The 16022-nt window shown below is 29.2% G+C and overlaps 1 protein-coding gene across 6 annotated transcripts in view; it reads right to left on the bottom strand.

Annotated features, from left to right (window-relative positions):
* Positions 1 to 16022, bottom strand: part of Shal (Potassium voltage-gated channel protein Shal) — a 107528-nt gene that overhangs the window by 24583 nt on the left and 66923 nt on the right. For all 6 annotated transcript variants that reach the window (XM_088190247.1, XM_088190248.1, XM_088190251.1 and 3 more), the window contains exon 2: positions 9916 to 10078. In XM_088190247.1, coding sequence (XP_088046373.1) covers positions 9916 to 10078 — 163 coding nt within the window. The remainder of the gene's footprint in view (positions 1 to 9915; positions 10079 to 16022) is intronic.

Here is a 16022-nt window from a genome sequence, read left to right as displayed (position 1 = left end):
AGGTTCTTGATTAAAATTAATAATGCATAAAATCGATATGTAAACTAATTCATTATTTTACACAAAATTATTATTTTTCTTTCATTGTGATATATACATATGTAAATGGGTATTGTGATATATACGTATGTAAATGTGTATTGCCAATGAAGTTATATTTATATTGGCGTTTCAGTGAAATCATATCTGAAAACATTTTAACTGACAGATATATAATTCAGCGAAAATATAATTTAACTGATATGCAGCAGTGAAATTATATGCTGCTAAAAATATTTGACTTATAATTTGATTATGTTTTTTAGATTTATTATTGTAGTGTTTTTATTTTACTTCAAATAGAAGAAAACGTAGTTTGATTCGTTTTATTAGGAGTGAGTAAGCGAACATTTATATGTCATTATCTTCATCACATTAGATCACAGATAGGTTAAACTTTCTACGAAACCATACAAGTGCCATTAATATGTCAATATATAAATAAAAAGCAAATGTTTCACATATAAAATATGTATATTTATCACCGAAATTGAGAATCAATCGCTTTTCTCATTGACAGTGGCGCCTATAACAGATCGCAAGAGCTTTCTAGCGTCGCTTGGGAGCTTTTTACAGCTTTGTTTTTCCTGTAGATTGTCAACATAGAGGCGTAAACAACCATTGCGTGTTTGGAGTTTCCTTACTTTTAAACCAACTCCCATCATCACTTTGACAGTTGCGACAACACGTGGCACACCTTCGCTGTAATTTATCGGGCGATTGAAACTAACGTGTTTTGTGTTATTAATAATTAAGAAATTAAGTTTTAATTATATAAATGTTTATACACACAAGAAATGTTCAGATAGTAAAGCTTTAAGACGTAGAAAATATTTCTAAAGCACTTTATTTTTGGGTTGACCTTTACTTATTTTTAAACACCCCTTTATTTATTTTTCAACATGTACCTCAATGCCTTGGAATGAGCTTTTTGATTCGGAAGTCTTGCGCCTATTATTTTATATAATTAATAGTTTTTAATAGCCTGATATTTATGAAACTGTTTCGTGAATAATGGTTCTGGGCACTTAAGTTTATCGATCGTTAAATGTATGTATATATATATATTGTATGTATATAAAAATGACTGTTTTAATAACATATTAATCCACAAAACTATTTTGTCATTGTGTACGTTCATAATGTAACATCAGTTTATATTTACGCACTTGTAGCTAGATTAAGAATAGACACGAACATTTTAAACACACATTGTAAAAAGAATTGTTGCGTCAAAGACAACGCGAATTTTAATATAAATATCAGTTTTGGCAATATTATTAAAAAATAAAAGAATATGAGATACCCATCACTGAAATGAGTATATAATTTATTTTTAATCTCACAAGTTTAGTGAGAAAGTGTGGATTAAGAGTGCAATCGTGAGCTCATAATAATGAGCTTTAAATGTTTCATATAAAAAACATTAATATGTAAAGGTATAATGAGCACACAACAATAACTAAATCTTCAACAAAAACAAATAATCCATATTACTCTCTAAAACTAATAAGCAACTCTTTCTCTTTTTCTGTTCTAAAAATATATATGTTTAAAAACATGTTATTCTAGACTTTATATTATACAAAACAATTCGCAAATAAAATGCATTAATAATACTAATAAAACAATCGTTAGATAAATTGCTGAAACGTGTAATTTATTACATGGCACAAAACCTACGGAAAACTTTTAGCACAGAGAAGAAAAGTTCGAAATTTGTAATTAATTGTATTACTTCGTTTCCGACAATTTGGATATAACTCAAACCTATCGAGATTAGGTCGTAGGATAATATCAAAGAGGACTTTGTAAAATATTCACCATAAATGATCAGGAAAAATAATATATAAATCATACACTATATTTATCATTATAAGTTTGATGGATTTATATAACAAGAATATGTTTTCCCGTGAGTGGGCTATATATTATTATATAGAACACTGAACTCTGAACCGATAGTTTATGGTAAACCCAATATCGTGTTAAGGTATACCTATGTATAATATATAGAATATGTATATATGTATATTCATCTCGGGAGATTTGAGGCTTTTCGTGTGACGAATTTCGGCCTTACACGTAAAGCGCGACCTATTTTTCCAAGTTTATGTAAAAGTAAAAATGGTCTTGGAATAAACTGAATAAAAATGTTGTTCTTTGAGATTCACAGAAAAGAAAACGCACACATATAAGGAACAATATTTGGACAAGACTCAAGATCGATTACAATTTTTTGAACAGAAGCTCATTACAGCTCATCATTTTTTCACGTTACTTTTCTCCTGATTTTCTTTCGTAATTTTTGCAATGTAATCTAAAATCAATACAACTTAAAAAATAAGAGCTATGATAATCTCTCATTGTGATAAAAGAAAATTATATAATATGCCTCTAGAAACATTTATATCTTTATTGAAAGTCAATCATTTCTACATTTCAGTAAAAGTATTTTAAACTTAACTTTAGTAGTTAAATAGTTAACGAATCAGTAAAATACAATTTATTTAAAAATATATTTTTACAGTGATTCTACATACTTAATGATTTTTTCGGAAATTTCACTAATTCAGACAGGTAAAATGTAGCAAATAGTTAATTTACAATTTCTAATGAAACTGTATTTGTTGTACATATATCCACAAACGGATGATCTGGTAAAGTTAAATGCTAGTTTTAAAACTTTTATTATGTCAAGTTGCGTTTGTTCAATTCAAGTTTGATATAAGTCGTTTCGCAACTGTCAAATTTCATAAAGATTTTAGAGCAACATATAATTTCACTGGTGCCTATCAGTTAACTAGTATTTTCGCTAAAAGAAACATAAATGAATTCGGATATGAATTCACTGAAACGCCAGTAAAAATATAACTTCACTGTTAATACATATTCACTGTAAAATATACATTGAAACATTAGTCTGAGTAGAGTTTTTAAATATTCGTTATTTTTAACTGCAAATAGTGAACAATAAAATATTTGAATATATTCGTCAACTTATAAAAAATAGAAAAATACAGTTTAAATAATATACACACGTTATAAAATAAACATTGATGTAATAGATTATTTAATTTTAAACAACTTGATAACCTCAAAAAAAAAATTACAATAATATTTTTTTTAAATATACTTAAAATTTACTCTGAGCGGTATCGCCGTACATGTACGGCGGTCAATCTTGCACTGTTTTAAGCTATCACAGATAGATATATATTTATTTATATATATATGAAGAAATACTAAATAAAAAACATTATATTTAAATAATATTTATTATTAATTTGATGTAAATGATTTTCATATCAATTAAAAAGATATTTTAGAAAAAAGTATGATGAGCCTCTGAATTTATAAAAGTTCCACAAAATCCGAATATTATATAAAACATATGTATGTAAAATAAATTAATGAAATTTAATAATATTTTTTTTTATTAAAACATCCTAATATAAAAAAATAGTAAATAAATCAAAGCAATAAAACGTTTGCAATTGCTGATTTTTTCTATAATTTACTATAAATGCAAAATAAATTAATAATAAATAAATAAAAACAGAAATAATTATGGTAAAATACGTAAAGAAACTCACTCCCAGGTGTGTACTAATGAACAAATATGTATAAATCAACTCACCACTCAAAAGGTTAAAAAAGATATTAAAATAATAATAAAAGACACAGAAGCACAATTTTAACTTAGAAATATGAGTAATTTCTGGAATTTCGGCAATTATAAAGTGTTTTTCTCAATATTTTTTTAATTATGCAGATAACTACATCAAATAAAAAATGAGTATCCACATTGTTGAAATACGAAAAAATAATATTTGTTTTTTTAAGTTGCTCAATTTTTGATGTGTTTAAAAATAAAAATTTCAAAAAATAATATTTCACAAAAAATATGAGCAAATAGTTCAAAAAGGACAAATATTTTTAGTATTTGAATATTTGATGGCCGCCCTAGAGAAATACACACGCACTTGCATGGGCGTAAATTAAGGGAGCGGAGATTGATTATTTTACCTAATTGGCTCAAATATTTTTTTCATGCATTAAAACTGCTCATATTATACGTTCAAAAGCGCTTACAAGAACTCAGATACCCCAATAATTAAGAACTGATTAATATCTTGCCAAAGTCACACCCAAAATAAGATATGTATTTAAAAAATTGTCACGAGCCGCCATTGGATTTACTTCTCTCTAACCACCGTCTAGTTTGACGAGGGATACAAATTGGCAAAACGTGGTCACCGTTACGTTTGATCGGTGATTTGGAAGACATAGTGTCTCGGTTTACGAAGGACAGCGTCACCGTTTGATGAGAGTGACAGCCGTGCGTCAGGGGAGAGCACCGCCAAGGTCTGACCGTGGCCGATCACTTAGGTCCAAAAGAAAAATAAAAGAGAAACATTTGTCATCGCTTCTCATTAATCAAAGCGATTTTTTCTAGTATATATTATTTTCTATGTACAATTATTTTCGACGCAGTTGTACGTTCGATCTGCCGCACGCCACTCGACACTATACTAAATCAAATAAAATGGAGGCTCATTTATTAAAAGAACGCTTCAGTGTAAGTAAATATATATTTTTATTTCACTGGAAAAATGTAATCAACTTCATGGTCACCTCGTCATTATTTTGCCCTCATAAATGAAACTCGTCGCCAATTTGGTTAAGTAGCGCATTCATTTTTTTATTTATTGTACATTTTTTTCATTTTAATGTGCTACAACCAGGTTAACACAATCAATAACCACTAAATTAGTAGTGAGATTAGAATGAAATTAAAGCCTGTAAATCATATATTTTAATAATTATGAACTGTTATTACAGCTTTCAAGCAATATATGACATTATGCATGACATAGCTCAATTTTATTTTATTTATTTATCAGATTTTTTTTATAAAATCTAATCTGTGAAGATCGATTAAAATTAAAATTATATATTATCACTAATTAGAATCTGTCGAACACAATATATGTTGAAAAGCAATAGAGTTTATTTGTGATTCGAATCCAGGTCTTTCAGGTATTAGTCATTGACTTATACAACTGGTCCATCTTGCTGGTTAATTAAAAGAATAATGCCTGAATTGCTAACGTAAGCATTTAGATGTAGACAAAGACTACATATAGATGAAGAAATATAAAGAGGTGGTGGTTCTAAACACACTTAGTTCTGTTGCTAATTGGGGTTGGAAATATAATATATTACATTTAAACAAATTAAAAAAATGTATAACTACAATGATTTGCCACAAATATAAGATTGAATTTAATTTGATATTGATAATAAAAAAATAATTATCATTTATGTTATTTAATATATTGTTTACTTTTATATCATTTTACAGAAAAGTGTGACGCGTAGCTATCTGTATATAATGAACATGGTGAATAAATTTAGATAGTTACTGAGGAATTTTAGAATAATAACGGTTAACTTAACTCAAGGGTTCAATCACCATTATTTAAGGTCAGAATTGAGCTTTCCGAGTATGTACTATATATTTGGAATTTTGGTTCAATTTTCTTATTTTACATGGCTCCAATGTTTAACCATATAATCAAATGTTTTACTATGTTACTCTTAGAGGTTGAAGTAATATTTTAAAATATTATTTTGACATTAAATAAACTACACGTGATATAATAATACTAACTTTACATATAAATCTGAATTTTAATCCTGGTGAAATAATAAATCTATGAGTTATAAGAAGACATATATTAAAAAAAATGATTGTGGTAGAACACTTTGAAAAATCTAAGCAATAGCATAAAATTTCACATTAAATTCGTTTAATAAAATAAAAATATATTTACCGAAGCAGCAAAGCTCACATATGGTGAGCTTTGGCGTCATGAAATTGCTGTTTATTTTTTCTCGAAATTTTACATCAAGGGAAACTTTAAGTTTACTATGGAACTTTATAATAGAAATTTAACTGTATATTGTGCCATATATTATTTGTCATAATGATTTTTATATATGTAAAAATACAGTTTTATCTTCAACAGTAATCAAAATTTTGGCTATTGCTTGTATTACTTTTTGCAACGTATTTCAATATATTTGTACACATGTTTTATATTATTTTTACACATATGAATAATGTGTACATATATCCATAAGTCATTTAAATATTTCATCAAGTCTTAGAAGCACATCAAGCATCTTATTTGATTTGATAAAAATTCGCATAAATATTGTGTAGGCAAAAATTGCGGCGGCTGAAAAGAAAAGATACGCCTCTTTGCCGAAAGATTTATGACTGTGTTAGCTATAGCCAAGATTCATAAATCATGTACTACAAATTGATAACACATTGCAAACTCATAAGAATTGTGTAAAAAAAATATACAGCAAGAAAGCTTTACTACACCGTAATGGTTAAGCTGGCTGATTTCGACAGGCGAGAAAAATATGTCTAGTTCATGATTAAACCTACACCTTAAAAAAACATAGAAATAAATATTATAAATATAACGAGTATTTATAAAAATCCATCAGATAATTTTAAATGTCGATTATTCGCCATTGGCTATCAATACAGATATAAATAGTTTAATTGACACCAATTAAATGACTCTGTTAGTAACCCTGATTCTTATCTGAGAGATCAGTGGCTCTAGTTCAACTCTTCAATACCAATGTCAATGTTTCTGGCCCAAGTCCTATTTACAATTTAATAAGAATAGTATTTAAATAAAGGAAAGTATAACGATACAGAAATAGCACTGAAATAATAAACCATAAACTTCATTAGATAAATAGTATGATCTGGATGTTGATCGTAACAAATATAAATTGGTTCTAAATTCAATCCAAGCTCTTTGATCTGCCGCCTTTAAGAGAATATCAATAAACGATGCTATACTGTTTCTCAAATTGACAAAAAATATAATGATCAGATTATTTTATTATAAGCCGCAGCTTTTGCCATGCAGAACGTATTATATTAAAGCACGAGCTGAAGTTCTTTGTTCCAATTAAGTGCGAAGATAAATTGTCAAGCTTCATAGCATACAAACGAGATTAAGACTATAGTGCAGATTGTTCTGTGTTATTATAAGCTTCAAAAGAAGATTGCTTTCTTGACGAGTTAGATGTTAATTCGTCAAAATATCCACTGAGATAATCTCTCCGTCGGATTAAATATTACATATTAAAGTATGTTCCTTATAAAATCTAATGAAAAATAATTTACAATATTAAATTACCTGCTTCTAATATATGCTTTAATGAATTAGATTAAAACTTTTATTTACTGCTTTATTATAAAGTTTGTTTATTTAATATAAGAAAATTAGATAGCTTATTGAGTGTTAGCTGTTATTAATTAAAAACTAATAAGTTAGTGTAATTAAATAATAATATCTTACATTATAATAAGTCAAATAAAATACAATGAATTTAAAACTTTATAATATCTAATTTACCATAGAAATCAATTTCTGTAGATAACAATTCATTAAGTTATTATTCTTAAGTGTATGTTTTGTCTTATAATATTGCAATGCAGTACTATTTTCAATGCTTATAGTTATTTATTCGTTACTTTTACTTATGTTTTTAACACTTTCTAAGCTTTTAAACTTAAACTTGCTTTAACAGCTGTTTCGGATAAGTAAAGGGGGGAAAGGAGAAAAAGTAAAATAATTCTAATTTACAAATAAGCTGCACATTTCTCAGCATTTTTTGTTGTAATATGGCAATATTTTGTGGCGGCCGACACGTGTCACACAGATAGAAAAAAACAGAATTTGAATGACACCAGCGATTTTTTATGAGTCATCTAAAAGCCGAACTTGATTTTATTAAATTTTTAGTGTTTATATACAATACATATTTCTTAAAGTTTCTATAAAAAATAATTTTTCGATAATCATATGAATTAATTTTAATAAAAAATGTATGAAAAGTGTCGCTACGTACCCTTATTTACATTACTTTATCTTGTATATATAAATAATAAGATTTAATAGAAAAAAATATTGCTTCTTGGTTAAGTTTATATTGTCAATTATATTTTATAAAAATAAGTTATTAAATAAAAATATGCTCATATACTAAAATATCATAACAGGCAAATGTAATGAAAAATATCGCTTATCAGTCGAATTTAAAATTATTTAATATTTTTTTGAAAATTATGCTTCACAGTTTAGTATTTTTATAAAATCACTTTAAAGTAACTAAGTAGTATTAAAAAATGCTATTTGCGGCCAAACGTGTCTTGGTATTTATTTTGGAAAATGGTAGATAATAGATTGTGGCGGCTGACGTGTGTCACACAGAAAAAAAAATAACGGAATTTTAATGGAGTAATCTGTGAGAAAAGGCATAACTCATCAATGAAAAATATAGCCACCCATATAAACGGCTAAGCTTATGTCAGAAGTTTTGATTTTTAGTCAAGAGTAATTTACGATATAATTCTGTGCATTCATAATTATTTTTTTTAACTATAAAAATTATAGATGCTTGCATTTATTTACAATGTTAATTATTTTCTAATATTAATAAGCTTTTAAATAATATCTATACACACATATGACATAAAATATGAAGTAAATAAAACAATACAGGTTTTGTTAATTATGAATACTCTTTAAAAAAACTAAGTAGTACTCAAATTTTCACTGGTCACTGGTTTTTCGCGGCCAACGTGTGTTACACAGAGGAGAAATATAACAATAATAAAAATTAACGATAACTCATTAATTGAAATACTATTTTTTGAATTGCATCTCATTCAACATTATCTATAAATACCCGAAAATTTAATTTCACTGCTCAAGTTTATTTATTTAAATAAAGTAACAGAATATCCAAAAAATATACTGCATAACTAAATGTACTTAAAATAAAATACTTTTTAGGTTCTTAAGATAATTATATTTTTAATGGTTTCTATTGTCACAGGAGGTTAAATGCCACTGCTTTAGATATATTATGTATGAGAGTTAAAACGACAGAAATAGATTTTTGGTTTGGTAATATTTACATCATATTAATGTGAATTGTTTTTATTATTTACAGTATAAGTCTATATATAAATATTTACAAATATACTTGAAGAGGCAATACAAGTACATTTAAGAATTTAAACGAATAAAAATATATTTATTTTTACTCCATTACAAGATTCTTCTTGATTTTTATTTCCTATTTTTCAAGAAGCCATTTACCATTATAAAGTAATTTATTCAGAGTTCACTCCTGACATAATAAATGTACAGAAAACGGATTAAATCCGGCCATCACTTTTCGTACAATCCAATATTTGAAGCTCAAACAATGAACCCACCGTCTACCTCCATCGCTTAATCTGCAGCTACTAAATTTGATTTGTATAGAACCGTGTCATCCGGTTGAGAATTTCTGGCTTCTCTCAATTAAATCGCACAGATTTCGAAAACCCCCCGAAGGGGCTGGCTTGGCAAAAAAAAACACCCCCGCGGGGGTTAATTTATCTGGAAGTAATTCGCTCGGCGTTTTCCCTGCGTTGCTTTAACTTATAGTCAAAAGCCACGCATTCCTCGTGAAAACACGTCAAGGCAAAGGAGGCCTATTTGCTTTTGAAAGACAGGTCCAATTAGTGCAGGGTCGTTGAACTATTTCATATGTTCCTTGCGGAAAGGGTAGAATAATTTCAATATGTATTGAATGAATTAGTTAGCCCTAATAAAAAAGTGGAGTCTTTCTATAAACATAAGTAATATCAATGCTATGGTGGTCAGTACAGTATACACTTAATCAGGTTGAGCAGGTTTGCCATTTAGACTTTACCTTCATATTTTTCCTCTTGAGAGAATTTTTGAGTTGGCGTCGTTGTTGTCTTATTTTTTTACTTACCCTCTGAGCTTTTCTCTTGTCCGCTCTTTGGTTTTGATGGTAGATTCTACTGAAGTTGCTGACGATGACAGGCACAGGCAGTGCTATTACGAGCACACCGCTAAGCGAGCAGACGCCTCCTACAATCTTTCCAGCTATGGTTCCAGGTACCATATCTCCATATCTGTAAAGATAAAAAATAAAATTTAAAAATTGTTGCATAGATCTTAATCTCTAGGAACAGAATCAAAACTCGCACTTTTTATTATAAATCTGTGGAATTATCTAATCTCCTTAAACAAAAATGTTTCTTATTATTCCTACATTTTTAAATATTTTTTCTCACAATTATATTTTTAGCAGCAGTCTGAATAAATGTATTTATTTTATAAATGTAATAAATCAATGATACCGCCTGATATCAGATTTAAATCACAGCTCAAAAGAAACAATGGTGTAAGTCGGTGACTGATATCTGAAATAGCTAGGTTCAAATTCCATATGTACTCCAGTATTAAAAAAAAAATCTATCGTGTCTGGGAGATCAGAATTAATGATTCTTATATAACACATTAGCTTCCTAGATTTGCCTAATCTCACAGATGAATAATTAAAATAACATTCAACTAGGTCGTGCAATATTGACATACGAAGTATGATCAAAAAATTCAAATCAAACTTCAAATCAAATTTGAATTAATTTCCTTTAAAGTACTATCCTTGATTAGCGATGCACTTATCCCAACGTTGATTCCATGATTGGAAAGGATTTTATTTGCTTTGTTGTGGTCCTCTCAATGTCGGCAATTACTTAATTAGTTAATATTCATTACAAATGATTTTTTTTAAATAATAAAAAAATACCGATAAGTGATCGGATGTGTTTTGAATTTATAACTATTTTAAAATATTGTTAATTTGCTCACTTCATCACAAGCGAGTACTTGGCTTTAGTGCTTGATTAATTTTGTGCACTCGGCCGAGTAAATCATGGGTACAATTATAAAAGAGTATTTATTTAATATATATTGATTATCCATTTTTATAATTAGTCTACACAAAATTAAATTTGCTTCTCGGTAAATGTTTTTAAGCAGTACTGCGTTTTAAGTTACAAATCTAATATATATTGAATTAGCAAATATAAAAAAATTCGTCTTGTATTTTTATTATTTTTAATGATTTGGTGAAATCCCATTTCATTTATAATTTTATCAAATTCCAGCATTTCGCTGCGGATTTAGCGGATTTACAGCGGAATAAATCCGCACTGAAGCGCATATAAATTATTTAGCCCGTACATGTTCGTCGAGGATCACGTTCGATGTTCGACTTATCGTTCTATCGCAATAAATCAAGGCGAACAATGCGAGTGCGACATACACGATCGCTTTTTTATATTCCCGACCGGTATCGCATGTATATGGCGTCCCTGGATGGGAAAATAAAATGAAAATGTGGTCGATGTGGCGCTTTTTATAGTGGCGGTGCCGTATTATTTTTTTCGATTTTCAATGTCTGGGACGACACACGGTGTTATACCCGCACTTCACTCTCCGAAAGTTGTCCTAGTGGAAGTTCGACCGAAGTCGGTCAAGGTCGCAGTTTTTCGAATAGCGTTCGCACAGCCGGGAATTTCATACGCGTGCACGCTTCTCAACCTCGCGTATTATAACTACGTGCGTGTTTTAAACACAAAAAAAATTAAAGCCAAATGGAGAAAAAGGAGATGGTGGATGAGTGCAATGCACCGGAATAGATCAATGTTAGTAAATAAGACATTTTATGTTGAATCGAGGCTTCACTGTCACTAATAAATAATAAACAGGAAACGTTCAAGTGTGCAACTAATGAATAATTTCTATTATTTTTTAAGGAAAAGTATGGAAAGTCAATTTGCTGAATTGAGATTTTATATACAATATATAGCTTAGGTCTTTCTCTTTATGATACATGCAAAATTGACTGCGGATTTTTGCGGTTTTTAACACATTGCATACCTTAAAAATGTATTATTCTTAAAAATGGGACGGGGCTTAGTCGCGAAAGTTACGACCTAAAAATTTGTTCAGAATCACCAAATATACACATATTTAAAAAAAAACGATACCGGGTATGATAAAATGCTAGTCAAATACTTTTTCTTAATATAAAACAGCAAATTTGTGACATATACAATTTTTTTTTTTTACGCTACGCGGCTAAATTTTTTTATTACGCTACGCACGGCCGTTAAACACGGAATTCCTCTTCCTCGGGCCTACAATTAAAGAAATGTTAACGTCAAATTTAAAATACAGTTTTGTAATGATTGTAATTTTTTAATAATATGGTTACCGTGGTAAAATCAGTAAACGTCAAATTGTGGATCGCGTACTAATGAAATAAAATAAAAATTTGTTTGGAATGACTAAATATATACATATTTAAAAAAACGATACCGAGTATGATAAAATGCTAGTCAAATACTTTTTCTTAATAAAAAACAGCAAATTTGTGACATATACAATTTTTTTTTTTACGCTACGCGGCGAAATTCGCACGACCGTTCAACACGGAATTCCTATTCCTCGGGCCTACAATTAAAGAAATACTTTAAATAATTGTATTTTTTAGCACTTATAATATTATATATTTGACTAAGAGCACTTATGGAATCAACTAAAGTGGTGAAATAATTTTGGCCGTCCAGATCGGGCAAAAATACCAAACAGTGGCGCGATCGTGAAGACGCCCATATTAAAATTGAATCGTTCTATCTCAGTTTGCGATAAACCATCTCTATCTCTCTCTCTCGTCACGCGAGAGAGCGAAAGGGGAAGTATCTCGCCGCTCGCGCTCGAAGCGTCTTCGGGTATTACTTTCGGAAAGCGAGGGAATTTTCGGAGGCGACGAAGTCGGCCGCCTCGACCAAAATTACCCCCAGTTTACCTCCCGTTCGCGGTGACCTCGGAGAACTTGCGAGAGATTTTAGCGCGGGGACAACCGAGCTCGACCGAAGTAAGCCCGAATTTTCACATTATATTTCCCGTCCTTGGCCAACTGTCGCCTACTTTCGGAGAGTGAAGTGGAAGCATTACCATTGTTGAAAATTGAATTGTCTCTTTTTTACGTTCTCACAGTTGAGATTTAAATTTTATTAGTTTATTTTTAAATTATTAGATATAAAATTCTCCATCTTTTTGTATTTATTAGTCGCATAAAAAATGATTTCGACTTATTTAATAGAATTTTTAGTAAACACAAACAAATTTTGTATTTTATTTCGGGATTGACACAACATATCAGTGATATAAATCAGTGATTAATACTTGAAAGATCTGGGTTCGAATCCCGTATGAAAACTCATGTTTTTAAAGCATCTATCGTGCCAGAGTTTATTATATAATTATAATTATGATCGATCAAGATTTTTTCTATCTCACGAATAAATATCGCAATAAATAATCGCGTAAAATTAAATGGTCAGAATTAAACTCAACTTTAGGTCAGAAAAAAATCAAATCTCGGTCAGAATTTTATTAGCACCGTGGGCAGATTAAAAATAAAAAACGGTTAGAATAAAAATAATAAATGGTCAGAATAAAATTAATAATGGTCAGAATAAAAATAATAGAGGGTCAGAAATAAAAATAGCACATGGTCATAATAAGGTAACGAAGAATAAAATAAGAATAAGAATCAAATTTCGGTCAGAATTTTATTAGCACCATGGTCAGAATAAATATTAAATTGTCAGAATAAAAATTAAAGACGGTCAGAATAAAAATAATAAATGTCAGAATAAAAATAATAAATGGTCAGAATAAAAATAATAATGGTCAGAATAAAAATATTAGATGGTCAGAAATAAAAATAATACATGGTCATAATAAAGTAACGTGTTGCCAGTCACATATTTTACGCATAAAACTTGAAGTTGAACTATGATATGCGTCTTTGTCTTTTGAATAATTTAAAAATGAAACTAAATTTTACTAAAAAGAGAAAAACCGTTATTAATAATTATATTATAATTTTTGTTAATTAATCAACATACATTTTTGACAATCTTGTACGATAACACTATTGTACCAATGTACCAATTTCATACGATGACACTATTGCCAGCCATAAAAATTTAATCTGACCACGTGTCAACCACCATTTAATATAAATTCTGACCAATAAAATTTAAATTCTAACCAATTACTATAAATTCTGACCATCTAATGTAAATTCTGACACATGCAATATAAATTCTGACCACAACCATATTCAAATTCTGACCTGAAAAATGCGAGAAATAAATAATTCAAATACAATAGAGCTAGGTTATGCACAGACAAATATTGCTTGCGGCTTGTAATAATAGTTTGTAAATATATGTCACTGATTTTAGTCTGGTCTCACTGCTTATTTTATTTTTTATATTTTTTAAAAAGTGATTATAAATGGCCACCATAATAATAAAATTATTAAAATATTATTGTCTGTTCATAACGTAATTGCCATTCTAAATAGGTAAGGTTGTTGTGACTGTGGGCTTGTAAACTCTGCCACGGCACGCAACTCCTAACGAAATCGGCAGTGTTAAAAGAATGTTTAATATTTTCCTAACCTTGTATATTCACTTAATAAATATCACATGTGATAAATATCATACATTTATAATTGTTTGGAGCAATTTATTTGGCCCCAAGCTAGGCGACACTGATGTGTCGGCAGCGAGAGTAACATTATTCTTTGGATGACCATGACGGGAAGACGACGACCAGCGGTGCCTTGTCCGACAATTTCATTAATAAAATTCAATAAACTACAAACTTTGTCTAATTTCCATTACAATACATACCGATTTATATTAAAATATTTTTTTGAGAAACAAACTCAATATATATTTCATGTAAAACATTTATATAAAGTGTCTTCGTCTTAATTAAGTATCTTAACTGATTGGGATTCGTTCCAAGAGAGCTTGAAACGAATTGAACTCTACATTTATAAGATTCCTGTTTTACCGGAAATGTTAATTGATAAGGATTCCCTAAACAAAAGATGGGAATCATTGGTCTATGAATAGGCTTCAAAACGACGTTTACTGCTTTACGCAACAGTAAAGCGTTTAGTTCGATAGCTACGCTATTATTAAGGGTGATCATTATCTTCTCGTACAAAATGATCCCTATTTAACGAGCGTTCGATATCTCCCCTCCATTGTTCAGCCGATTTGCGCTTTCGACGCATTAAATAATCGCGCATCGTGTTATTATCAGCGTTTTATCTTTATCAACCTACAAGGCCAACCCTTGACCTTTTGTCATGCTAAAAAGCTCGTTGGTCTTTACGAGTGGACCGGGTCGCAATTCATTGATTTTAGACCAACAATATTCATTATATTTTACTATGCTTATAGTGGTAATAAAGAAAATTAATTATACGGTATATGCCCAGTAATTAGGTCTTAATGTTTAATTTTAGTATAGATTGATAATCAAACTAATGACTAGTTTACGATGCCAATGATTAAAATCAAACACAAATAAACATGTGATTTGATTAAGAGAGTCAATCTTGTTATATTATAATATCATACATATACAAAAAAGCGATTCTTCAGAAAGAGTAGAATAAATAATTTAACTCAACACTAAAGAGATTTTTTAAGAAACTATTATTTTTGAAATTAAATTCATAAAATATACTAATAGACAGACCTGCTGAGTGAGGGGAGGGGGAGATGGGACAAATTCCCGGGGTCCGAGACTGGAAAAAATCATAGCAAGAATATATGTATAAATATAGTAAAAAGCAACCTCCAATAATGAATATGAACTAAACTACAATTGTTTGAGATGTATGTACTGATGTATTTTAGGTATAAGTTCCTGCAGCCCTTTTTATACATACAAGAAATAAAAGGAGCAGAACATTGCCTTCACCCACTTTCAAAGTAGTACTTTCACAATAAACATTATTATTCTAAGCGACAGATTGTAGTTTTTTGACACGACTCCGTTTGCGTTAAAATTTGTTTGCAAATTATTATTGCCTTTATTGTTTTTTAGACATGAGAAGAAATATTCAAAGAATGTAAATTAGTAGCAGTAGATTTAGGTATTCGATTTGAAAATTCAGATCGAATAAAT

This window comes from Plectrocnemia conspersa, unplaced genomic scaffold (genome assembly GCF_051122295.1).
Source record: "Plectrocnemia conspersa isolate PC_06_02 unplaced genomic scaffold, ASM5112229v1 ptg000008l, whole genome shotgun sequence".
NCBI classification, from domain to species: domain Eukaryota; kingdom Metazoa; phylum Arthropoda; class Insecta; order Trichoptera; family Polycentropodidae; genus Plectrocnemia; species Plectrocnemia conspersa.
The sequence above is the reverse complement of the archived record's forward strand: the minus strand, read 5'-3'. Positions and strand labels throughout refer to the sequence as shown.